This window comes from Myxocyprinus asiaticus, chromosome 23 (assembly GCF_019703515.2).
Source record: "Myxocyprinus asiaticus isolate MX2 ecotype Aquarium Trade chromosome 23, UBuf_Myxa_2, whole genome shotgun sequence".
Classification (NCBI taxonomy): Eukaryota; Metazoa; Chordata; class Actinopteri; order Cypriniformes; family Catostomidae; genus Myxocyprinus; species Myxocyprinus asiaticus.
This window is the reverse complement of record NC_059366.1, coordinates 36,548,616-36,575,781: the sequence shown is the minus strand read 5'-3', so window position 1 is coordinate 36,575,781 and position 27,166 is coordinate 36,548,616. Positions and strand designations below refer to the sequence as shown.

The 27,166-nt window shown below is 38.8% G+C and overlaps 1 protein-coding gene across 1 annotated transcript in view; it reads left to right on the top strand.

The window, feature by feature from the left end:
- The window catches only part of LOC127414069 (serine/threonine-protein phosphatase 2A 56 kDa regulatory subunit epsilon isoform), a 46,904-nt gene extending 20,706 nt beyond the window's left edge, over window positions 1-26,198 (top strand). The window contains exons 3-14 of the mRNA XM_051651784.1: window positions 6,009-6,205; window positions 7,801-7,902; window positions 8,489-8,581; window positions 8,707-8,837; window positions 8,932-8,991; window positions 16,221-16,329; window positions 16,476-16,529; window positions 16,653-16,703; window positions 16,872-16,991; window positions 17,698-17,825; window positions 20,426-20,527; window positions 20,675-26,198. Of these exons, the coding sequence (XP_051507744.1) occupies window positions 6,009-6,205; window positions 7,801-7,902; window positions 8,489-8,581; window positions 8,707-8,837; window positions 8,932-8,991; window positions 16,221-16,329; window positions 16,476-16,529; window positions 16,653-16,703; window positions 16,872-16,991; window positions 17,698-17,825; window positions 20,426-20,527; window positions 20,675-20,774 (1,247 nt within the window). The 3' untranslated portion in view covers window positions 20,775-26,198. The remainder of the gene's footprint in view (window positions 1-6,008; window positions 6,206-7,800; window positions 7,903-8,488; window positions 8,582-8,706; window positions 8,838-8,931; window positions 8,992-16,220; window positions 16,330-16,475; window positions 16,530-16,652; window positions 16,704-16,871; window positions 16,992-17,697; window positions 17,826-20,425; window positions 20,528-20,674) is intronic.
- Window positions 26,199-27,166: the final 968 nt, after the last annotated feature.

Here is a 27,166-nt window from a genome sequence, read left to right as displayed (position 1 = left end):
AACGGGTAATCATGCAAGCCCTTCTTGTGTGATATGCTCAACTGCAGTTTTGGAGTCTTATAAATGACACATTACCATTTTATCTTTCAGAATGTGTTCAGTGTGATCTGTTTCTAGGCTCTTGTTGGGACATGTGTTTGTCCACCATACATTTCCACCACAATGATTTGCCCAGCAGAGGCGTACATAACTATGTATGTAAAAAAAAAAATCGTATATAAAAGTATGAGATTTTACCAGCACCACACAGACAAATCCTTTACATGCCATTCCTATCGTAAACCCCTCCTCGTTGGGGTCTGCGTTGTGCCTTTGACCTTGCAGGCTTCAGAGTTTAAAATGAGGAAGGCAGAAAATAGAACTTTAGACACAGAGCCTGCCCGTCTTTCCGTGGGCTCAGCGTGGACCTGCGACACCTGATCTCATGAGTTTCTCTCTGGATCTGGGCACTGTACACACAACATACACATGACACAGCCTTGCAAACAGAGATCAGTTATTTACGTTTTCAAACCCTTTTGCCACCAACTGATTACTTGTTCCTTGAAGTGATTGACTGTGAGAAGAAAGAAAGGAGAAATACAGAGAAAGAAAGAACACTGACTTGAGTGAGTGATGACCTAGAAGAGGGCTCTACATTTTTGTTCTGTGTCTCTTAGATTGTTGTCTTTTCTGTGCCATGTAGTGTTTTGGCAGTTGGTTCTGACAGGATGTGGACACACGTGAGACCAGCGGGCCTACTGCAACAGGTGTGTCCTCTATTGGGATTGAAGGTTCTGCCCGTCCATTTAGTGTGGTCCCAGGAAATGTCTATACTGATGTGAAATGATTCTTGAGTGCAGAACATTCTGTAATGCCTGTTAGTTTGGTCACACGTACATGACTCGTCACTTTTGCAGGTGCAAGTCCAGCGTGTTCAGTTTTAGTTGTGCTTATGGTTTGTATCAGCCTTTATTGGACAATTTAGAATGTTCTTAAAAGGAATTTGGCTTAGCACTAGCAGTTTCTGAATTTGCATTGGTAATGCTGTCCAATTTGCAAACAAATTGCTTGTTTGCTGTGGTTATTTTTTATTTGTATTTATTTATTTATTTATTTTTGGATTTTTCCACTTTTTCACCCAATTTGGAATGCCCAATTCCCAGTGCGCTTTTAAGTCCTCGTGGTCGCGTAGTGATTCGCCTCAATCCGGGTGGCGGAGGACGAATCCCAGTTGCCTCCACGTCTGAGACCATCAACCCACGCGTCTTATCAAGTGGCTTTTTGAGCGCGTTGCCGCGGAGACATAGCGCGTGTGGAGGCTTCACGCCATTCACCGCGGCATCCGCGCTCAACTCACCACGCGCCCCACCGACAACTAACCACATTATAGCGACCATGAGGAGGTTACCCCATGTGACTTTACCCTCCCTAGCAACCCGGCCAATTTGGTTGCTTAGGAGACCTGGCTGGAGTCACTCAGCACGCCCTGGGATTCGAGCGAACTCCAGGGGTGGTAGCCAGCATATTTTACCACTGAGCTACCCAGGCCCCCCTGCTGTGGTTATTTTTAACAAATCACTGAAACCAATGTTTACATTTATTTTTTATTAAGGCATGGTGAGATATGACAGTGTACACTGATGGTCAGTGCTGGGTATCAATACAGATTTCCATTTTAATACGAATCCGATATCCAGATTTCGATTCGATTTTTGATACAATTTTATTAGATTCTGATTCATCTGGGTACCCTATATTTCAATTATAATGTAAATTTTTCTTACATATAGTATGAAAGAAATTCTTTCTTAGCAAAGGCAGTAAATTATACAGTTATACATTTCTCAGTTTGTTTTGTTATTAAAATGTTCATTAAAAAATTAACAGTAGGGCCCAAATATGCCCAAGCAGTTTAATTGCTATTTATATAACATGTATAATAATCAACACAACCAAAACTGAAGTAAACTTTCAAGTAAAAGTACAAGCTCGATCTTGGGATTTTACGACTCAATATTGGGATCGTTCAAATGAAGATAGCGATTAATCGGAAAAATCGATATTTTTACCCAGCCCTAGTTGATGTAATGATAACAAAGGAATTAGAACACTACTGGCCTTGGAGCACATCATTACCGGATCCTTTAAATAAGGTTCTGAGTTCAAATATTTTCTCGAAGAACATCAAAGTTTACCTGAAGTGACTTATCCAGATGTGTTGTTGATACTGAGTGTCTATGCGAGAGAGGCAATGAATTTATATCGTAGTTTAGATGCTCACAATTATTTCTTCAGTGGAGAGATCGGGAATATTATATCACTACTATTATAATCAATGAAGCTGTTCAATAAGGCTGTCTGCATGACCTGCGGACAAGGTATGGCTTTCTTTTTTTATGTTACTAATTTGTCGTTTTGGTTAAAGGCGTCTGACTAAATGTATTAGTAAATGACTTGCGCAGCATCATTGATTATTATGGAAGCGATTTTTATTTTATTTTATTTATTTATTTATTTTTTCACTTTTAGAGCTCTAACTATCAAACTTACAATTAGTTGGCAAAAATGTCATTTTCCTAGCAAATATGTGTGCTACTACATGTCCTACAGTTGTTAGTACAGCACATATCCAGTCGTCTCGCTTCAATGCAGCGATACATGCGTCCATTTGTGGTTGCTTTTTTGGTGATCTAAACACTTTCCGTTAGTTCCAGGCATCCAGAGAGCATCCAGCCACCGAACAACATGGTCCACATTTTAATAATGATATTTTATGACAATCGTATTAACATTTGTAATGTTAATCATGTTTGTCACTATGAATGAAGTGCCTCCTGCTGTTGTTTTGAGTGAATTTGATTGGCTGTATTGGCTAATGTTTTTGGTTGCATTGGCAGAAAAGTGGAAGATTTTCTCAGAGGTAGTTCATATTAATATTTTGAAGAAATATTATGAAAACAAACTTTTTTTTTTTTTTTTTTTAACATAATGTGCACTGATGAACAGTCCAAAAAAGACCAGGGTGTGTAGTAAATAGTACAATTAAAACAGTCAAGGCTGGTTTTCATGTAGCATATATTCTAGTATTGCAATTTGGGAGTTATCAGCGTATTGATGTGCATGTAAACATTCAGTTATATATACTATCCTGATACACTCCCTTCTTCCACTGCCTACAAACAGCATATTATAATTTGTAGCTCGAGTCTATGGTTATAATGCACAAAGTGCAAACTTACTATTTCAGGTCTGTCCATGCAAAAATGGCTTTCCCTTTAGATGACAATTTTCTGCACTGCTTCTCTGTATGTGTGTGTGTGTGTGTGTGTGTGTTTGCTTGCATTTAATGCATACAGTACATTTCCTTCTCAGTCTCTGGCTCAATGAAAGTCACCTGCTAATCCCACCTGTCGGAACAACTCACACACACGCGCGCACACACTTGCGCATGCTCTATGTAAGTAACTAGACACCTCTGTAATCATTACACTTTCTCTGTGCTTTTAAAGCACACACTAACAGTAATCCAAGACCACCATTCCATTGAAGTGGGGTTTTCCCCCCTGTTTTTAAACCGTGTGTTGGTGTACTGTGTATGTTGCTGTGTATGCGTGTTGTGTGAGATAAACCAGCACATGCCATCACCTTATATGTATGTGTCGCTGCTTCCTGGAGATCTGTTTCCACAAACTCTAGATCTGCAGATCTTCTGTTGATTTCTCTTCAGTCTTTCTACTTGTCTGATTTCTTCAAACCTTTTTATTGGACTATTAAACTGATGGCAACAAGAATTTAATCTGGACCCTAATGGAAAATAACTGCAAATGATTAAGTCAACTGAGCCAAAATGACTTTCAGTGTAAGTATGTCTAAGTTTAGTTACCCAGTTTAAGAGAAGCTCAGTATTTGACTTGCTTTGAGCTACAGATGGCTTTTGGCTAGTGTGTGTGACGACTACAGAGAAAAGCACATGTGAATGTTCTTTCTGACTGAGAGTTATGTTGCTGCTGAAATGGTCTTGTTTTTCTCTTGCCGCTGTTCTCAACTGCCCTGTGGACCTTCAGCTGGCTTTAGTTTGTGTTGTTTTTTGCATTCCGTAGTTTAGGGTGTTCAGGTTTGAATGGAATGGTATTGGTGCAGTTTCAGGTAGAAAGTTGTCTTCCAAACAACATTTAGCCTCTCAGATCTTCTGTGTTTTTCTGGAATGTTGTGGCCCCGTGCTTGCTTAGAATTCCATGCTCATGCGTTCAGCAGGTTCCAGGTCACTTCCTTTTTGTATGTTAAAGACCCCATGAAATGGAGTTTGTCGCTTGTCCATGGCTAGGTTCAGAATTCAATATTAGGCATTGTTTAACGATAAATGTTTCAAACAATAGTGTGCTACATTGTTGTCACCAGACCTCATTTCAAAGCATGTTTAATTCTGCAATCAGCGTCCAGTTATCAACTCGAGGAGGTGTTCAAAATCACAGCTGATATTCAGTTGTTTCAGTCACGTGACTTCTTTTCCTTGCAGCCACCTTATTTATGACCATCAGCCGGGGAAAGCATTGTCAGTGAATGGCAAAACACCGAGAAACAAGATCAAGAAAAACATCAATCTTTAAAATGCTTTGTCATTTATTACGACAATTATCGCATACCTCTATTACAACCGTATAGTCTGGATGTTATGAATTTAACATAATCCTTAGTTCAGATTTAATTGTATCAGGCTCGATTATGTTATAAAATTAATTGACACAAATAATGACAACTAACATGTCAAAGATGTTTGAGGTAACATTTCAAAGCTTTTGGCTAAACATTTTCTGAATAAATCAGCAAGTGTTTTATCCCAAGCAGGTTTTATCTAGCATTGCTTGACTTTGACAAAATGAATCCATGTCACTTGAAAGATTTAACTTTATTGAATGGAGAAAGATAAATAACATTTCTGGTTGGGTGAGTGAACAGCAGTATCGCTTAATCACAATATTTATTGTCGCATCCCACATTTAATAATTTGGGGTTTTGGTCACAAATATGGCAGTGTGGTCATACAGTGATGTCACATGAAACAGATGAATTACTTCATGTTCATTCATCACACTGAAAATAGAAGGTCAAGTAAAGTGCATTGCATTGTGGTATAAAGTACCCAATACCCAGTGCAGTAAGGTCTTTTGAGCACTGCAGGATGTAGAAATGTAGACATTTTGGAAATGTGGTAGGTCTTCTGGGTTTGGATTAAGACAATTGACAAACTGTGCACAGTATACATATACTACAGGAATAGTAAAAGAAAGTAATTTGGTGGTAGTATGCTTTTCCAAATATAGCCTATGTCTTTGAGATTTGAGGCCATCTTTCTGCTAGTTTACGGCTAAAAGTTGACCAAACCAACTTTATCAGATAATTTATCAGTCTTTCTCTTCCTGGAAAATGGACAGCACAAATTGATTATTTTGACTGCAGTGATGTCTGTGTTTTGAAGCTGATCAAATGTTTTTCTTATTGCTGCCATTTGAAACGTGATGCTGCAGAGGCTCTCTGTTAAGTAGTTTGGTCCCAACTGACCCAACCAAGCTAAACAAGGTTCTAGTGGGCAAACCAGAACATAGAATTTCTTTGTAATTTGCATTCTGCCATTGTGTGCAGTTATGTCAGCAAATTGGTTTTGAACTCTGGAATGTTTAGGTATCTCACCCTTCCTGTTCTGCCTGATAGTGATTAGTTTATACATGCGAGTCTGATCTACAATCTGTTTTTGAATAATGGATAACCCTGCCCAGTGTGATGTCTGATCACTGACTCCTCGCGGACAAAAATCTTTCCTCCGTTCATTAGGACCAAGAAAGTTTCTTTGTTTGGCATCTGTTTACTAGGTTGGTTTTGATATTGTATAGAAGTACACCCTGAACCTTCTACTTGTTTGAAAAAGTTCTATTTAAGTGCTTTTGTGAACACACCCACGTCCAAGTTCCTCTTTGTGAAGTTTCAACAGGACATTTTTGAACTTTTTTTTTTTGTGTGTTTTTGTGCAGACGTCTCTGCTCAGGAGCAGCCGGAGTTGTTCCTGAAGAAACTTCAGCAGTGTTGTGCTGTGTTTGATTTCATGGACACACTGTCAGACCTGAAGATGAAAGAATACAAGCGATCAACCCTCAACGAGCTTGTCGATTATGTCACAGTCAGCCGTGGATACCTCACAGAACAGGCCTACCCTGAGGTCGTCAAAATGGTGAGTACGCACACTGATTCAGGTAAATGCATATCTATCTGTGGGAAGAATTCATACTTTTACCTCTGCACTAATTGGTCTAAAGATCATTTTTATTTTGGAAATCCAAAATTGATGAACTCTCAACGTGCCAGACTTTTGATCATCAGCATAACATCTGGTCCATATTGCAACTTATGGCCCACATAGACAAGTAAAAATATTTAACTGGACCTTGTTTAAATGCCGTAAAATTGGCAGGTAAAATCTTTAATCAATGATACAGCAATAATAGCCTGGCGTGCAGCAAAGTTGAAGCTCATTCAAATAAGGGCATTGTCTTCTCTGCAAACAGTTGCCAGTACCAAAGAAATTGTGGTCAGAATGTTTAATGTATTCAAAAGTTAAAGCCTAAGTACTGATTATTTCACAGGTAACAAAATAAAGCTAATAAAGAGTCCTGCTCATGGATATCCAGCTCACTTGCTACTAAGTAGGACTGGGTAAAAATATCAATTTTCTGATACATCGTGATCTTCATCTTCATCTCGATATTGTTTCTTAAGTCCCAAAATACCACAATTTATTTTACTATATGTGGCAACCCTCTATAATGCAAGTAAATCACTTGCGTGTTAGACCAAATTTAGAGCCATGTGACTAAAATGTCTATGACTAGCCACTGGCTGGTGAACTTTCAGATTTCACTCACCAGTTATTGAGTATGAAAGAGGCGAAGAAGTTATTAGCACCAAGATCCTTTCACTGTGTGTTGAGAGTAAACGTTTGGTTTAACTTGTCCTGTGTACCCTTTCTGTTCTTTACAGTCAGTTGTTGATTAAAACTAACAAAAAAAAAAAAAAAAAGAACCATTTAATTCTAATCACACATGATAAAGAAACCATGCAGGTCCTCTCTCCTTATATGCACTCACTGGCTGATGCCAGTAGTCTTAAAGAGACAGTACAGATTAAGCACGTGTTCTATATATTAATGTAAATAGCAAAAATTATGCAAGTAACGTAACAAAAATATATATGCAATGTAATATATGCTCTTTCAAGACTTTTATTGATGGAATAGACTGAATATGAACAGTTTTCGAAAGTTAAAATTTGTCCAATATGATGAAAAAGTAATAATAAAATATAACCTTAGAAAGTTCCTTTATAATTAGGAGCATTAGCTGAGAGAGATTTTCTTTCATATGTTAGCAAAATGGACATTGTAACAGAAATATACCCATATGAATCATTATCAAATTGTTGAATTGCTGAATTGAATCGAGAGTTTGTGAATCAGAATCAAATCAAATCATGAAATCTGTATCAATACCCAGCCCTGCTACTAGTGCCTTAAAATTTTTTGTTGTTGACCAATTTGGGTTTTTCAATGGCCAGTGCTACCAAGCAGGACAGCCTAGATTTTTAAATATCTAATGCTGATACACGCAATTCAAATGAACAAAATTGACATACACAAATTTGCTGAAATTGAGAATACTCTTGCCATTTTTGTGTACATTATGCATCAGAGTCAGCAGGAATTTCTCACGTCCAGCTAGAGGCTTGTGATTACTCTTCATGTGTTACATTTCTCTCTCTTTTTCTTCTCAGGTGTCCTATAATATATTCCGAACTCTTCCACCCAGTGACAGTAATGAGTTTGACCCAGAGGAGGATGAGCCCACTCTAGAGGCCTCATGGCCACATTTACAGGTGTGTGTTTTTATGTTCATGCAGGAGAGGTTTGTGAGAATATTGTCTTTGAGGATGTGAGTTTGGCTCTGAGTACTCTGCTTCCTCTCTCCTTATGTGTACCTCCTGTCTGATTTGTTTGTTTCACCATGTTTGGGAGTTAGTACACACACTCTGTCTTGACCCTCTCTGTGTGTTTCTGTGTGTGTGTACTCACTGGGTTTCCAGGACTCCTTTAGAAATGAGATGCATATCTCAAGGAGAATCTTCCTGGTAAAACATTTATCTTTTGTTTTGTTACCAATTCCTGCTTTCATCTTCCTTTCTGAAAAACAAATATGAGAATCTAATACTAAGGTCCAATTTTAAAAGCCACATTCCCAGACATGTGTTCCTGGTTAATTTTTTAATCAATGTGTTACTATGGCAACAAACCCCTGATGGCAGTAGCAGCATGTCCTGTGACTGTGACCTCGGAAGAACCTTGACCTTTGACTTTTTTGAGTGTCCGTTTCTCTGCTTTAACTCTAAATGCATTCTGGGTTCAAAGGACGCCACCAAGTAACAAGCCATTCTTGTTCTCCGTCTCATTCTCTCTCTGTTTCAGCTGGTGTATGAGTTCTTCATTCGTTTTTTGGAGAGTCAGGAGTTTCAGCCCAGCATTGCCAAGAAGTATATAGACCAGAAATTCGTCTTACAGGTGAGCTTTCACTCTTCAAAACACCTGTGTGTTTCTTTACTTCTCCTCGTGTTGTTCTTTTTCACCAACACCTGTTCATCTCCTTGTTTCTCTTCATTTTTATCTGTTGTGTCCATCTGTGTTAGCTGCTGGAGTTGTTTGACAGCGAGGACCCAAGGGAGAGAGATTACCTGAAAACAGTCTTACACAGAATCTACGGAAAATTCCTGGGACTGAGAGCTTTTATACGAAAACAGATTAATAATATTTTTCTACGGTGAGAGATCTTTTCACAGCTTCATCTAAGATGACCGTTTGCATAAATATTTACATGTTGCAAGCAGCCATCTCACACTCTTTCTAATTTTTAGGTTTGTTTATGAAACTGAGCACTTCAATGGGGTTGCAGAGTTATTGGAGATTTTGGGCAGGTGAGTTGGATGAAGTTTCAGATTTTTTTGGGGGGGGCGGGGGATTTTTCCCCCTTTTTTTTTTTTTTTTGACCCAATTTGGAATGCCCAATTCCCAATGCGCTTTTTAGTACTCGTGGTCGCGTAGTGATTCGCCTTCAGTCCGGGTGGCAGAGGACGAATCCCAGCTGCCTCCGCGTCTGAAACCGTCAACATGTGCATCTTATCACGTAGCATGTTGAGCGCGTTGCCACAGAGACAGCGCGTGTGGAGGCTTCACACCATCCACCGCGGCATCCGCGCTCAACTCACCACGCGCCCCACCGAGAATGAACCACATTATAGCGACCACGAGGAGGTTACCCCATGTGAATCTACCCTCCCTAGCAACCGGGCCAATCTGGCTGGAGTCACTCAGCACGCCCTGGGATTCGAACTAGTGAACTCCAGGGGTGGTAGCCAACGTCTTTAACCACTGAGCTACCCAGGGCCCAAGTTTTGGATTTTTAAAGCCTAAAGCTGTACAGTGTTTTTTGTTGTCATTAAATTGTTATTTTAAAAATGATTACTCAAAATCTCGACCTGCATGTTAGGGTTTTGTCACACTTTAAGTAATTTTTACACATTTAACTTGGAAAAAACAATTAAATAATAAAATAAAGATATGTGATTTCATTTTAAGGCTTTAAAAACTTATGAATGACATGAAAAATAATGTTGTAAATATCAAAATATTTATAAATACTTAAAATATGTCTCTCTTTTTGGTCAACTTAAGTTTTGGTAAATTTTACATTTACACTGTTGTTTTTGAACTCATATATTTTATATTATATATTTGTGTAAAATAAATTGTATGCAGTTGAAGTCAGAAGTTTACATACAACTTAGCCAAATACATTTAATCGTAGAAAACATTCCCTGTCTTAGGTCAGTTAGGATCACTACTTTATTTTAAGAATGTGAAATGTCAGAATAATAGTAGAGAGAATGATTTATTTCAGCTTTTATTTCTTTCATCACATTCCCAGTGGGTCAGAAGTTTACATACACTTTGTTAGTATTTGGTAGCATTACCTTTAAATTGTTTAACTTGGGTCAAATATTTTGGGTAGCCTTCCACAAGTTTCTCACTCTAAGTTGCTGGAATTTTGGCCCATTCCTCTAAACAGAACTAGTGTAAATGAGTCAGGTTTATAGGCCTCCTTGCTCGCACAAGCTTTTTCAGTTCTGCCCACAAATTTCCTATCGGATTTGAAGTCAGGGCTTTGTGATGGGCACTCATTGGAGTTGTCCAACCTTGACTTTGTTGTCCTTTAGCCATTTTGCCACAACTCTGGAGGTATGCCTGGGGTCACTGTCCATTTGGAAGACCTATTTGCGACCAAGCTTTAACTTCCTGGCTTATGGGTCATGAGATGTTGCTTCAATATATCCACATAATTTTCCTTAATTAATTAATTTTTTTTTAATTAATTTTATTTATCACACATTATACATTTGCACATATACAGTGAAATTCTTTTTTTCACATATCCCAGCTAAGCTGTGGTCAGAGTGCAGGGTCAGCCATGATACAGCACCCCTGGAGCAGATTGGGTCAAGGGCCCAACAGTGGCATCTTGGCAGTACTGGGTCTTGAACCTCTGACCTTCTGATCAGTAACCCAGAGCCTTAACCGCTGAGCCACCACTGCCCTTCCTCATGATGCCATCTTTTTTGTGAATTGCACCAGTCCCTCCTGCAGCAAAGCACCCCCACAACATGATGCTGTCACCCCAATGCTTCACGATTGGGATGGTGTTCTTCGGCTTGCAAGCCTCACCCTTTTTCTTCCAAACATAACAATGGTCATTATGGCTGAACAGTTAAATTTGTTTCATCAGACCAGAGGATATTTCTCCAAAAAGAAAGATCGTTGTCCCCATGTGCACTTGCAAACTGTAGTTTGGCTTTTTTTTATGGCAGTTTTGGAGCAGTGGCTTCTTCCTTGCTGAGCAGCCTTTCAGGTTCTGTTGATATAGGACTCGTTTTACTGTGGCTATAGATACTTGTCTACCTGTTTCCTCCAGCATCTTCACAAGGTCCTTTGCATTTGTTCTGGGATTGATTTGCACTTTTCGCACCAAACTACGTTCATCTCTAGGAGGCAGAATGCATCTCCTTCCTGAGCGGTAAGATGGCTGTGTGGTCCCATGGTGTTTATACTTGCATACTATTGTTTGTACAGATGAATGTGGTACCTTCAGGCATTTGGAAATTGCTCCCAAAGATGAACCAGACTCGTAGAGGTCCACAGATTATTTTTTTTCTGAGGTCTTTGCTGATTTCTTTTGATTTTCCCATGATGTCAAGTAAGAGGCACTGAGTTTGAAGGTAGGCCTTAAAAAACAGGTACATCTCCAATTGACTCCAATTAGCCTATCAGAAGCTAATTGGCTAATTGCCTAAAGGCTTGAAATCATTTTCTGGAATTTTCCAAGCTGCTTAAAGGCACAGTTAACTTAGTGTATGTAAACTTCTGACCCACTGGAATTGTGATATAGTCAATTAAAAGTGAAACAATCTGTCTGTAAACAGTTGTTGGAAGAATTACTTGTGTCATGCACACGACTTGCCAAAATTATAGTTTGCAAATATGAAATCTGTGGAGTGGTTAAAAAATGAGTTTTAATGACTTCAACCTAAGTGTATGTAAACTTCTGACTTCAACTGTATATATTATTATATTTATATAATATTTTATTATACAATAGTAAAATATTTCTGTCCTAATTTCTTCACTTTCACACGTTATTTTAATGCTCTTTGATTAAAACCGCAAGCCCTCGTTTCTCATGAAGCAAAACCTTGGAGATTTTGTTTCATCATTTCATCACTCCACACAAATAGAGTAAGCGTACGTCTCCTCCTCTGTATCGCTGCGTGAATGAACCAGGAACATTTGCCGTTACACGATCGTTTAAAGTGAAACTGGAGCTCTTTGTGTTCACGATCACAGTTTATACTTGTTCGTTTATATTTTCGTGGAAGTTTGGCCAAAGTCTATCTAGCATGTCAGTCCACTGTCAGTCATCTTTGGAATGCTCTCGGGAGGCTATTTCCAGTCATGCCAGTGCAGCTCCTATCTACTTGAATGGAGGAACACCGAAATCTCAAAAACTGTTTGCCAAGCTTATGTTGAAACAACGTATTTCAAATCAGCAGTAAAATCTGACAACACTGGTATCATAAATTGTGCTTCTTTATATTACGCTAAAAAGCTCTATTTTCTCGGCTTGTATAGCTAATGCGCATGCGCATTCTCGAGTTGATTTGACAGGTGATGTATGCATCTAAAAGGTGATTTTCTCTTTTACCTGTAAAGCGGGACTTCCTTTCTAAATCCGTAGACTGTTGGGCACTAGAGCTCCTTGGTTGGGCGTTCCAACTTCTCCCATTCATTTTAATAGAAGTGGCTCATCTCACCTAAATAAATAGTCTCTGGTTAGGCGCGAGCCTCTGCTTAAGGCACGTGCATCAGAGCGCTTCGCTCATCCGGACAGGAGCTGGTTGACGCTCTGAGTTCAACTGAATGACACACAAATGTGCCGTTGATGGCATTTATATTTTCGATTTAAAATTCCCTTATCTGGGCATTAAAATGTGATTGCCTAATAATCGTGGTTGTCTCAAATAACCGCGGTTAGATCAAATAACCGCAATTAGATGGTTATTTAGTAATCACGATAGGTTTACGCACATGGTTATCCACAAACAGTTTGCCATTTTTATTTACATAAGCAATATAAGTTATTCATAATCACCTAAGGATCTGTGCACGGTTTCATAAAGTTTTTCCCTTAAGTATGACACTTAAATCTTGATTTCCCCTTACCATAGTGATTGACTTGAGGGTGCTGCATATAATCCCTTAGACATTTCTCTTAGGTAAAGGAGACCGTTAAGAGATTTATTACAGTGATACAGGTTTTACAGTAATAAAATTCTACTACCATGGACACGTTCGACATTCCCCTACCAACTTTCAGAAAACCGGACATTTTGACACATATAACATACAGTGCGTTCAAAAAGTGTTCAGACCCCTTCATTTTTTAATGCTAAAATGCTTTAAATTATTTTATATTTTCACATCAATCTACACTCCATACCCCATAATGACAAAGCAAAAACCAGATTTTTGATAACTTTGCAAATTTATTAAAAAGAAAAAACTGAAATATCACAGTGACATAAGTATTCAGACCCTTTGCTATGACACTTGAAATTTAGCTCTGGATCGTCTTTGAGATGTTTCTACACTTTGATTGGAGTCCACTTGTAGCAAATTCAATTGATTGGACATGATTTGGAAAGGCACACACCTGTCTATATAAGGTCTCAGAGCTGAAAATGCATATCAGAACAAAAACCAAGCCATGAGGTCAAAGGAACTGCCTACAGAGCTCAGAGACAGAATTGTGTCAAGGCACATCTGGGAAAGGCTACACTTTTTTTTTTTTTTTTTTTTTTTTGGCTGAATGAAGGTTCCCAAGAGCACAGTGGCCTCCATAATTCCTAAATGGAAGGAGTTTGGAACAACCAGGACTCTTCCTAGAGCTGGCTGCAGGCCAAACTGAGCAATCGGGGGAGAAGGGCCTTGGTAAGCAAGGTGACCAAGAACCTGATGGTCACTCTGGTTGAGCTCCAGAGATCATGTGTGGAGATGGGAGAAACTTGCAGTAGGACACGCATCACTGCAACACTCCACCGATCTGGGCTTTATTGCAGAGTGGCCAGACGGAAGCCTCTCCTCAGTGTAAGACGCATGAAAGCCTGCTTGGAATTTGCAAAAAAAAAAGCACCTAAAGGACTCTCAGACTGTGAGAAACAAGATTCTCTGGTCTGCTGAAACGAATATTGAACTGTTTGGCCTCAATTCCAGCATGATGTCTGGAGGAAACCAGGCACCCCTCATCACCTGTGCAATTCCATCCCAACGGTGAAGCATGGTGGTGGCAGCATCAAGCTGTCATGGTGTTTTTCAGCGGCAGGGACAGGGGGACTGGTCAGGGTTAAAGGAAAGCTGAATGCAGCAAAATACAGAGATATCCTTAATGAAAACCTGGTCCAGAACGCTCAGGACCTCAGACTGGGCTGAAGGTTCACCTTCCAACTGGACAATAACCCTAAATACACAGCCAAGACAACGCAAGTGTGGCTTTGGGACATCTCTGTGAATGCCCAGCCAGAGCCCGGACTTGAACCCAATCAAACATCTCTGGAGAGACTTCAAAATTGCTGTTTACCAACGGTCCCCATCCAACCTGACAGAGCCTGAGAGGATCTGCAAAGAAAATCCCCAAATCCAGGTGTGAAAGCTTGTCGCATCGTACCCATTAAGACTTGAGGCTGTAATTGCTGCCAAATGTGCTTCAACTAAGTACTGAGTTAAGGGTCTGAATAATTATGTCAATGTGATATTTCAGTTTTTTCTTTTTAATTTACAAAGTTATCAAAAATCTGGTGTTTGCTTTGTCATTATGGGCTATGGAGTATAGATTGATGTGAGAAAAAAATAATAATTTAAAGCATTTTAGCATAAGGCTGCAACATAACAAAATGTGAAAAAATTAAGAGGTCTGAATACTTTCTGAATGCACTGTAAATAAAAAATAAATGCTTAAGGGAAATCATATGGTGTTATGTTGTTTTACCTATTAAAATCCTCAAGTAACACTTTTTTACACTTTTTCTGCAACACCCTTAAGTTTACTGGAAACTTTAGGGTGATCTTAAGGAAAAATTACACTTAATGCCGGTGCCACACTAACCGTTTTTTCCAGTGATTTTCAGGTATGAGCCTTATTAACATAATCGCCGGCCAGGCGGAGGGAGACGAGGCATGAATTAATGTCTCTCAGCGGAAAGTTGTTAATCACTTCACCATCGGGACTCCCTGTTGAGTTAATGGTTCCAGCAACTGAAAAACACATAAAAACTGTTTGAAAAAATCGTTCTGTCACAGAGGCAGGATCTTGTGTTCTCGTCAAGTGACCAATGAGCTTCTTCTTGAACTACTGACAAGACATCAAGTTGATCTAAACATTTTATCACATTCAGTTGCATATCACAAACGCTGATTGTAATCCCTAGTGATTCTGTCACCAAGCATTTTTCCTGCCTTTTTTTCCTACACTAAAATGACATCAGAAAGCGGAGCCACAACAGTCTGTTTTTATTTAAATTCTTTACTCACTAAAGGCTGCATATGGACATGCAAGTTCTTCTGCAAGCCACGAGGGGAAAAATACACAATCATGCACATTCACAAGGTAAAGTTGCTCCATGAATCACACACCTGGCTCGTTTGCAGCATCTGTTTTTCAGAACCTTGTGCGTTTTCTCCCTTGTTTCGGTTTGTAAAGGCATACTGTAAATGAACGTGGCATTCGCACTCTGATCCGCCCCAATACAATCCTGGATGGAGAAGAAATCTGTTGGTCAGTTCGTCTCCCAAAATGCGAATATAGCGTTTTGGCAGCTATACTAGCTATAGGTCAATCTTCAAAATCCACAACTCTCTCTCATTTGGATAGTGGCAGAACAGACACAGGTAGGACGGCGTCGGCAACATTTTGACAGATAAAAACGTAGCTTCACTCTTTCTGTGTGTGTTTGCGTGTGGGTGCGAGAGGGAGAGCGAGAGAGAGTTTCGTGACTGTGAGAACAGATTTGTACAATTTTGGTCCGTTTTAAAATATAACCTTGTGAAAGCGAACCAGAACATGAAGAAAATGCTACATTGTAACTATTTTAGCCCCAGTTTCGGAACAAATCACACACTCATGTTGTTGTTTCGGCAAGCTCCAGGTGACAGGGACTAAGAGAGAGAGATTTGCGGTGAGTTGGAATGTTTGTCACGTCTCCACCATTTTTTATCGGCAAGTGTGTCATACCTCCAAATGAAGAGAGCGTGATCTCGGCAGAACAGTCTGCATGTGTGACACCCTCTGCCAAAATCGAGTTGTTTGGAGTCTGCTAGTGTGGTACCGGCTTAAGGTGCTTTATGCAAATGGGCACTATAGCATTAATGGTTTACTTTGCTTAAAAATGAAAATTGTCATCATTTACTTACATTCATGTCAGGGGATGGAACAGTTCAGACAAACAGATTGGCATTGTTCTGACTGTAAGGGTAAATTCAGACTGTCCCTGAATGCTATTGGTGTACATTGGTTCTGAGACACTTGTTTTTCTCCTGTTAGCATCATCAATGGCTTTGCTCTGCCACTGAAGGCCGAGCACAAACAGTTTCTGGTGAAAGTTTTGATTCCCCTTCACACCGTCAGGAGCCTCTCACTCTTCCATGCACAGGTACTGCCCAAGTGTGTAAAAAGATTTTAAAAGATTTTGAATCGTGCGTGATTCCAGTGTGTTGACTTCCAGAGAAATTTTTGTATCTGAAAATGCACTGATTACTGTGAGGTGTTGGTCAGATGTATTTGTGCTTGTTTTTGCAGCTGGCGTATTGTATTGTACAGTTCCTAGAGAAAGACCCAGCGTTAACAGAACCAGTAAGCCCAATAATAAACATGTACACTGTCTTGCACTGACTGTCTCTCATGATTCTGTTTCTGTCTTTCAATCCATTATTTCAACAGTCTCATGTTTTTTTTTTTTTTTTCCTCTTTTAAAAGGTCATCAGAGGTTTTCTGAAATTCTGGCCTAAAACTTGTAGTCAGAAAGAGGTGAGATGACATACCATCTGCTGAATGAGCCTGATCAGCCAGTGTTGAAGAAATCCCAGCATGAGGTTGATCGGTCATGATTTCAGGCCAGTGGAAGTGCTGATGATGGTTTCAGACACAACTCTGATTCACATGTCTAATGTCTGTATTGATTTTTTTTGTGCGTAGGTCATGTACCTTGGAGAGTTGGAAGAGATTCTGGATGTGATTGAGCCCACACAGTTTGTGAAGATCCAGGAGCCTCTCTTCAAACAGATCTCCAAATGTGTCTCCAGCCCACATTTTCAGGTCTGCACAAACCTACTTATCCCAGGACTGAATTAAAGAGCTGATGGTCTAGACATAGTTTGCTGATCAGAATTCAGCTCGATAAATGTTTTTCTGCCTTGAAACAGAATGTATAGATCAAACCATACATGATAGTAATGGGAAATTTGGGCTGAAACGTGCACTGTTACTCATGGATGGACAAATTTACTCAATTGGCTGCAATTGAAAGGGAATAAGTAAAAGGAGGTGAATAAGTAATTTTCATGACATTTGGTTCATGTTGAGGTGGAATTCGACTTGTTGGTGGTACTATTATAATAAAAAACGGCAAATGGCTCTAACTATGGGTGTATAGGACAATTCAGCAGCTAATGGACAAAGTAAAAAAACTTGATGTGGCTATTTTAAGAGCTGAGACAAAAAAAAAAAAAAAAAGAGTAAAGTTTAATGCCACCTTGACAAAAGGTGGTGCTAATGACAGACAGGAAAATGGCTGGAAGTATATTAAAGACAATTGATGCAGTTAATGTGCATTAAATGTTGCTAAAAACACTGGTATAAAGTATTTTAGAATTAAAAAGATTAAAGTATGTTTTTAAAAGTATGGACAAAGTGGTTTATTTATGCTTAGATGCTATTAATTACTGCTTACAGCTATATTTCTGGATCTGCCATGGATGTAGGGAGTGGTGGATCTGATGTGTTTTTGTTTATGCATGTAAAGGTGGCAGAGAGAGCTCTGTACTACTGGAATAATGAGTACATCATGAGTCTTATTGAGGAGAACTCCAACGTGATTCTTCCCATTATGTTCGCCAGTCTGTACCGGATCTCCAAAGAACACTGGAACCCGTGAGTCAAATGCATGAGCAACACCAGATACTTATACAGATGTACATAAATATTCGATCTCCAATGATTATTGGAATCTGTGAGTCCAAAACACACACACAAGGCACTTTCACACATCTAGTTTTGCTGTAATTTAAAACAGTATTTTTCTGTTGAAAGAGGTCATATTTGAACAGGACCTGTTGACGAAATTTCAGCAAATCAGCTCCAGCAATATGCCATCTAAGTAGTTTAATATCAATATTCACTTAACATTGCTGGACAGCATTAATATCGAAATATATAATAAATATATATATAAATCAGAATATAGACAAAGTCCTAACTAGGGATGCTATGTGTCAATTTTTGACGGTTACATAACCGTCTGAGAAAAGAAATGGAAAACAAAAAAACGCAGTTAACCCTTTTCTATGATTATTTTCAAATTTGCTTTTTATGCAATAACACTGAGGCAAAACAGTCATATCTCTCAATCAAACGTGTTAGTAGATTTTTCTTATATAGAATGGCATATATGGATGCTAAGCACAGCCCTACTGTAGGAAAACTGATAAATGTACAACAAAGAAAGAGGAGGTATCTAATAAGAGACACTCTAGTATAGGGCACAACACCACTATGCCCATCCCGGGTGCAGAATGATGCGCTTTAAGTTCAGTGTAACCAGAGTGCTTGGAGGCACAGGGCGATCCTCGCTGCGCTTTCAAAACTGCATAACTGTAAGATTATTGTGGGTGCCCAACATGTAGTTCCAGCATCCAATATTCTTTTTTTTTTTTTTTTTGTTCTGCAATGATTTATTAAAGCAATCCATTGTCTATCAGACACACCACCATAGAGAATCAGCAACAGACTCCATAAAAACACCTCACAAATAAATCTCTGGATTGTGAATGATATTGGGAACATTGCTTACAGCAGGTGATTTAAAGGGATAGTTAACCCAAAAATTTAAATTCTCATCATTTACTCTCCCTCATGCATCCCACATGTGGTTGACTTTCTCTCTTCTGAAGAACACAAACGTGACATATTTAACAAATATTAAAATATTTCAAATAATCCAACTTAATTAAAATGCAAAAAATACTTTTAAGATGTATGCCCACAAATTATAAACAGACTCATTCATTATTTTAATCAGACACGTCTAGTTTCGGGCGAGGGGACCTTCAAATATGGTCTTGGACAGTGGGGGCCATGGAGTCAAAAATGTTGAGAACCACTGCTCCAAATCACCCCTTTTACTTTCATTTTTACATCTGAAAGTCACATGTGGTGCCTGTTTAGTTTCACTTTCACAACTGAAAGTTAAAGTGGAGATTTAGAGTAAAAAATATTTAAATATTGTTCTGTTTCTCACCCACACCTATGAGATTGCTTCTGAAGATATAGATTTAACCACTGGAGTCATATGTTTTATTTTTATGTTTGCTTTGTGATTTTTGGAGCTACAAAGGTCTGATCACTATTCACTTGTATTGTATGGACATACAGAGCTGAGATATTTAAAAAAAAAAATCTTCATTTGTGTTCTGCTGAAGAAAGTAAGTCATACACATCTGGAGTGGCATGAGGGTGAGTAAATGATGAGAGAATTCTTATTTTTGGGTGAACTATTCCTTTAAAGTCTGAATGACTAAGATTACAATTTATTGTAGAATGAGGTGAATTTGTACACAAGCAATGCTTTAAATAAAGAGGATGAATTGAAACGCAGTTTCTCAAAGTTTACCACGCTGATAGTAACTACACACAAATGCAGCGCGCACTGTCAGCACGTGTAAACATTCTGTGACGTTGCATCTCTCAATTCATCCATTTAAAAGCACCAGAGTTAAAAACATATTAAACTCACTAGTTGTTTGTCGGACGATTAGGGGAAAATCCTGTCCCATTTGTAGGATTAACCGTGACATCCCTTGTCCTAACATTAATGGCTCGAGTATGTTCAACGTTAGGATGCTCTAATGTAAAAATTATAATATATTTAGCTTATCACAAAGTTCCAAAGGCACTGATCCAATAACTCGATGGCGTTTAATTGTAGACCTATGTGACATGGGAAAATTGGGCATTGTGCATGCTGCTCCACATGAATCATGCCGAAACATTATTTTTAAACTAGCGGTAACCTACTATATTTTCAGAAAAGTTGATTATACTGCAATTTAACATTTGAACAATTTGTGAAATTGACTGTCCACTGTACGATACCCTTTTACACAGCTGTGGTTAAACGTAGCAAACAAAAGATACACGCACACATTCACAGACTCATTTCCATGTAAACATTCAATATACATGTGTATGTGAGTGTATCACAACAGTAACTGTCATCATCGTCATTATCAATTGCACATTGCCATCTATTAAAAGGTTCACACTCATTCACACACATACACTTATTTCCATGTAAACATTCGGTATGTATGTATACATGAGTGTATCACAACAATAAATGTCATCTCAGTTAGCATCCATTTGCAAGACTCCATGAAGATATTGCCATCTATTAAAGAAAACATGTCCTGTCCTTCTTATGCTAGCAAGGCAGAATGGTTGAAATCTAATTATTTTTCTTTTTCTGCTCTTAGGGCCATAGTAGCTTTAGTCTATAATGTTCTGAAGGCCTTCATGGAAATGAACAGCACTTTGTTTGATGAACTCACATCCACTTACAAGTCAGATCGTCAGAGGTGAGGCTCATGAGATGTGTACGTGTGGACACATTCTAGAACAGGATTTGCCATGATCTCTGTTTCTACCAGCAGTAAAATGTTCTCGATTCATTATGTGCTATAATATTGCTAATACGTTTCATTTTTGCATCTGTCATTCCTCAGAGAGAAGAAGAAAGAGAAGGAGAGAGAAGAGTTGTGGAAGAGGCTGGAGGATCTGGAGTTGAAGAGAAGCCTCCACTGCGATGGATTTATTCCCACTTAACGACGCGCCTCTAATGGACCGTTTTCCCAACGCCTCCACCACGTGCTCGGAATGTTGGCCACATTTTTTTTCTTTTCTGTATTTGTGCGACTTACTTTACCGTAGATTCACCTTGTCAGTCTCATTATTTCAAAAGCACTGTAAATAACTTTTATTTGATCCTTTTTTCCCCTTAAAAATATTATGCCGAAAAAGAACATGACTAGAAAAGGAAGATAAAATAAAATAAAAAAAATTAGCAAAAATAATAAAAAGAAAAGAAACCGGCACTGGAGAGGGAAGGACTTTGAATAGACAGTAGGACTGATAAAACGACAGTTGTGGAGATGAAAATCGCACAAATGGAGAATCTCAGCCCACCGATCTGACATACCTCGCCCATCCCTACAGAACAACATCAGCCCAATTCTCTCTCTCTCTTTTCTTCTTTCCTGCCCCCTATCGTCATCCCTTACTTAACCTCCCCACCCCCAGTTTTCATTATGTCAGCTCTCAATGAATTGGTTTGTTCCTTCAACATATTCCACCTGGGTGTCCAGTATATCTGAAAGAAAAATTGTCTGCCCTGTTCTTAATCCTGACCTTTGACCCAAGTGCTATGGATCATCTGGTAAAATCTGGATAAATACAGCGGGTCTGGATTGTAGACTTCTCAAAGGGGACGTAAAGGACACTATACAGTAACCAGCAGAGAAGAGGAAGTCATGAATACACACCAGTTCTGGCACACCCATGCGTTACCCCCCCCCCCGTTCTATTGTTCTATTTCTGTCCAATGGTGCCACCTGGTTCACTTGTTTGGACTCTTTGGCACCAGTCCGGTACTGGTACCAGTGAATGCCTCACACACACACACACATTTGACAGGGGTATCAAGAATTCCAGCACCAAATCGGAGATGCTTGTCATGAGAAATTGAACTGCACGTGCACACACACACTGCATTCGAGTGTGTGGGAGAGTTTCTTACAGTGTTAAGTACCTGTATACTGTATCTGAATACAGTACTTTGATACTCTGTTTCTAGTAGAAGCTTTAGCTTATTTTTCTTTAGGAGAATCCAGTATATGATGAGGAACGATTGAACAGTGCCTCTTGGGATTTATTTTTCAGTCTTTCTAGGGTTTCACTTCTTAGTTGTTTTGGGTGTATTTTTATTTTTGTCTGGAATTGGATGTGTTTTCTTTTGACCAAGTGGAATTTGTTCTCCTTTTTTTTTTATTTTTTTTTTTTTTTACTTAGTTTCTGATTGGGGGAGGGGGAGGTGAGAGGGGGATTGTGGAGGACTGATGATGTGGTGAGCTTTGTCAGAATGAAACTGTGCTTTAGATAGCCCCAGACATCAAACAATTACAAAAGTTAAAAAGGGTCTGAGAAATACAAATGTTTAATTATTTTAAAAAAAATAAAGAGATATTAAATTAAACCTGTTTTGTGATAAAGATGAAATGCCATTTGCCTTATTTGTGGTGTGTGAGCAGGTGATTGTGTAAAAGAGAGGTTTTGTCCTGAGCACAAAAAATGGTAGGAAAAAGGCCATGAGAAGAAAGATTTTAATTGAGACAATTAATTTCAAATTTTGAGAAAAAGCTCAGCCAAATGATTTTTTATGACCTTTTGTTCTGTTAAAGGAATATTCCGGGTTTAATACAAGTTAAGCTCAAACAACAGCATTTTTTACAATATTGATTGCCACAAAAAAAAATTAGACTCAGCCCTCCTTTTCTTTAAAAAATGCAAAAATTAAGGTTACAGTGAGGCACTTATAATTTAAGTGTATGGGGCCAATTTTTGAAGGGTTTAAAGGCAGAAATGTAAAGCTTATAATTTTATAAATGCTCTTACATTAATTCTTCTGTTAAAATACTGTATGTGTATTATTTGAGCTGTATAGTCGTTTAAATCACTTTTTTTTTGTTTTTTGTTTTGTTTTAGGGTTTACAGTGTTGCATCGTTCGTTATGGCAACAAAGTCGTAAAATTGGACTTAACTTTACACAGAAAAAGTTAGTAAGAGTTATATCACACCAAAATCATATTGACATGTGTATTGTTTACATCTTGCAGCTATACTTTTGGAACAGTCATTATTTTAATATTTATGGATTGGCCTATTTACTTCCTTTGTAAGAATCAGAATGAGCTTTATTGCCAAGTATGGTTACAAATACAAGGAATTTGTCTTGGTGACAGAAGCTCCCAGTGCACAAACAATACAACAACAAGACAGAGATAATAAAAATATAGAATATAAATAAAAAGCAAATAGAAAATATAAGTATATATAGAAATACACACTAAGACAAAAAAAAAACTATTTATATGTACAAATACAGATCTGTTCTATACAGACAGTGCAAGGGAATATAATGGCAGAAGAGGTAGGATATGTTGGATAAATATAAATAGACTAAGCTGTGTATTGCACATTATTGCTCAGTGGGGCAGTTTTAACTGTTCATGAGATGGATGGCCTGAGGGGAAAAAACTGTTCTTGTGCCTGACTGTTCTGGTACTCAGTGCTCTGTAGCCCCAGACAGAAGGCAACAGTTCAGAAAGGTAGTGGGCTGGGTGAGTGGGGTCCAGAGTGATTTTTCCAGCCCTTTTCCTCACTCTGGAAGTGTACCATTCTTGAAGGGAGGGCAGGGGGCAACCAATAATCCGCTTAGCAGTCTGAACTGTCCTTTGTAGTCTTCTGATGTCCGATTTCATAGCTGAACCAAACCAGACATTTACTGAAGTGCAGAGGACAGACTTAATGACTGCTGAGTAGAACTGTGTCAGCAGAGGCTGTGGCAGGTTGAACTTCCTCAACTGGCAAAGGAAGTACAAACTCTGGACCTTTTTAACAATGGAGTCAATGTTGGTCTCCCACATCAGGTCCTGTGAGATGGTAGAGCCCAGGAATCTGAATGACTCAACTATTGCCACAGTGCTGTTTAGAATGGTGAGTGGGGTCAATGTTGAGGTGTTCCTCCTGAAGTCCATAATCATCTCCACTGTTAAGCATGTTCAGCTCCAGGTTGTTTTGACTGCACCAGGCAGTCAGTGTTCAACCTCCCTTCTGTATGCAGATTCATCGTCATCCTGGATGAGGCCGATGACAGTAGTGTCATCTGCAGACTTCAGGAGTATGACAGAGGTGCCCTTGGTGGTGCAGTCATTTGTGTACAGGGAGAAGATTCGTGGGGAGATCACACATCCCTGGGGGGCACCAGTGCTGATCGTACAGGTGCTGGAAGTGAATTTTCTCAGTCTCACTAGCTGCTGCCTGTCTGTCAGAAAGCTGGTGATCCACTGACAGATAGAGGTGGGAACCGAGAGCTGGGTTAATTTAGTCTGGAGAATAGCTGGGATGATGTTGAAAGCCGAACTGAAGTCCACAAAAAGTATCATTGCATATGTCCCTGGTCTGTCCTGATGTTGCAAGATATGATGCAATCCCATGTTGACTGCATCATCCACAGACCTGTTTGCTCGAAGCAAAATGAAGGGGATCCAGAAAGGGTCCAGTGATGTCCTTCAGGTGGGCCAACAGTAGTCTCTCAAATGGCTTCATGACCACAGATGTCAGAGCGACGGGTCTGTAGTCATTAAGTCCTGTGATTTTGTTTTTTGGGACAGGGATGATGGTGGAGTGGTTGAAGCAGCAGGGAACTTCACACTGCTCCAGTGATCTGTTGAAGATCTGTATGAAGATGGGGGCCAACTGGTCAGCACAGGATTTTAGACAAGTGGGTGAAACACCATCTGGGCCCTGTGCTTTCCTTGTATTTTGTTTCCGGAAGACCCGGCACACATCCTCATCACAGATCTTATGTGCGGGTTGAATAGCAGGAGGGGGTTGGAGGGTGGTTGCAGGAGGTGTTGATGTTTGTGTGAAGTCAAGGTCAGAGCGGGTGTAGGGTGTGAGAGTGGACTTTTCAAATCTACAGTAAAACACATTCAGGTCATCAGCCAGTTGTTGATTCCCTACAGTGTTGCGGGATGGTGTCTTGTAGTTAGTAATGTCTTTCAGGCCTCTCCACACTGATCCAGGGTCGTTAGCTCAAAACTTGTTTTTCAGCTTCTCAGAGTAGCTTCGTTTAAGTGCCTCACTGTAACCCAGGTTTTTGCTTTTTTGTAAAGAATGTTTTGAATCGGTCAGAATAGTTCTTGACACTATAATGAACTGAGAATTGTACTCCGTGATGGGCAGTAGCTTCCCTACAAATAGCGAAGCTATTAGCTTAACTACATTTCTGAGTAGCGAGGTGGTAGCTTAGCTAGTTTTTAAATCGAGTAGCTTTTCAGTAGTGAAGCTATATTTTTGACTAGGTAGCAGCATAGCATGCCTTGTACCCGGTGATTACTATCGCCAGTTTTGAATCAAAACTTAAGATGTCCGATCACAAATGAAGGCAGTCTGATTCAGTTCACGATTCAATCTGAATGCCTCAAAGCTTGTGTGCTTTTTGTGCGCGCTCTCACGTGCCAATAAGCTCACTGAGTATTTTATAACACGGAAAATAAAGATAACGCTGGTTGCAGTGGATCTACAATCAATGGAAACGAATCCTGCAAATGCGTCCTATCATTTGCCAGTGATGAAGAAAGTCTTTATAAAGTTCAACACGTTTGCAGCTTGTAAACGACTTCTGCAGGTAAATACATTTTCCAACCAAAAGAGTATCAAAACACGTATTGGCCTACACGAAAACACATTAAAAAAAAAAGTACCATGGCATTACCATGTTTTTTGGACATGTACCATTACCTGGACGCACTGTTAATACAATGGTAGGCTGTATGAATATGGTAATCATATAGCGAAGTACCATGGTATTTTTTTAATTACCGTGAAGCACCATGTAAATACAATAGTATATGAAGATGGTAATCATATATCAATTTACCATGGTAGTAACATGGTATTCTTTGAAGCACCAAGCAAATAAAGAATGGTACATAAATATGGTAATGGTATATCAAAGTACCATGGTATTACCATCTGATACCATCAGAAATCACATTGTAATTGCCCTGATGTGCTCTCTCTCTCTCTCTCTCTCTCTCTCTCTCTCTCACACACACACACACACACACACACACACACACACACACACAAGAAATTTGGCCTCAAATGATATATCCTGTAATTCTGTGTCTAGCTGCTGTATTTCTGTATTGTATAGATGAATATAAAGATGAATAATATACTGTATGTACACAGAGATTTTATACAGGAATATGCAAATGAAATTGTTTAAATGGGTGTGTTTGTAGAGGCAGTAGTATAAATATGAAAGATAAAATGTAAAAATAGTGACTTTAGATGTTGAACACATGGGTTTGTATAAGTAGCATGTCTAAATATGAATATACATGTTTTTTTTTTTTTTTTTTTTTTTTTTTTTTTTTTTAAACATGCACATACCAGTACTTATTGCACCATACTGTATACTTGTATACTGTATTGCACTAAACTGTAACATACTGTACCAAGGCTTTGATAAACATCATGTGAATACATCTTTTAGATGCTTTGTCTATGACAGTATGCTCTGTGCATCTGCGGTTGAAAAAATATGAAGTAGCTTAAATGTAGCAAGCTACTTTTGGCGTGTAGCTTGTAGTGTAACTTGCTACTTTCTCTGAAGTGTAGCTTTTAGCTTAGCTTAACTAATTTTTCTGTTGAGTAGTTTAAAGCTTAGCTTACTACATTTTTTGAGTAGCTTGCCCAACACTGACTGTACTGTTGTGTTGTGACACTTTAAATGAGCGTAATTACTGACTGGTTTTTCATAAGATAACACCGGTAATTGAAGTTTAAATGTTTAAACAGTTTGAATACGAATTACTTGCCCAAAAGTACAAAAAAAAAAAAAAATTTTTTTTTAATAGAATTGTTAAAGGCGCACTTAGTAATCTTTTCCTCATGAAAAAAGTTTTACTCCTAATAAAATGAATAGGAATTTTTTAAAACAATGTATAAAATCTTGACCACTCACATGAGATGAAGACTCCAGTCATATCAGTAACCTTATTAAAATAATAGTTCACCCAAAAATTAAGATTTGCTGATAATTTACTCACCCTCGGGCCATCCAAGATGTATATGACCTTCTTTCTTCATCAGAACAGGATTTAAGATTTTTGGAAAGTATCCCAGGTTTTTAGCTTCATCCAATGCAAGTGAATGGACACCAATTTTTGACGGTCTAAAAGCATATTTAGGCAGCATCAAAGTAATCCACACGACTCCAGTCGAATAAGTAATGTCTTCTGAAGTTAATTGATACGTTTGTGTGAAAAACAAATCGCTAATTAAAAGGTTTTTAACTTTAAAGGTGCTATATGTAAGAATGACAACAAGCGTTTGAAATGGGTACTGCAGTCCAAATTCAAAATATT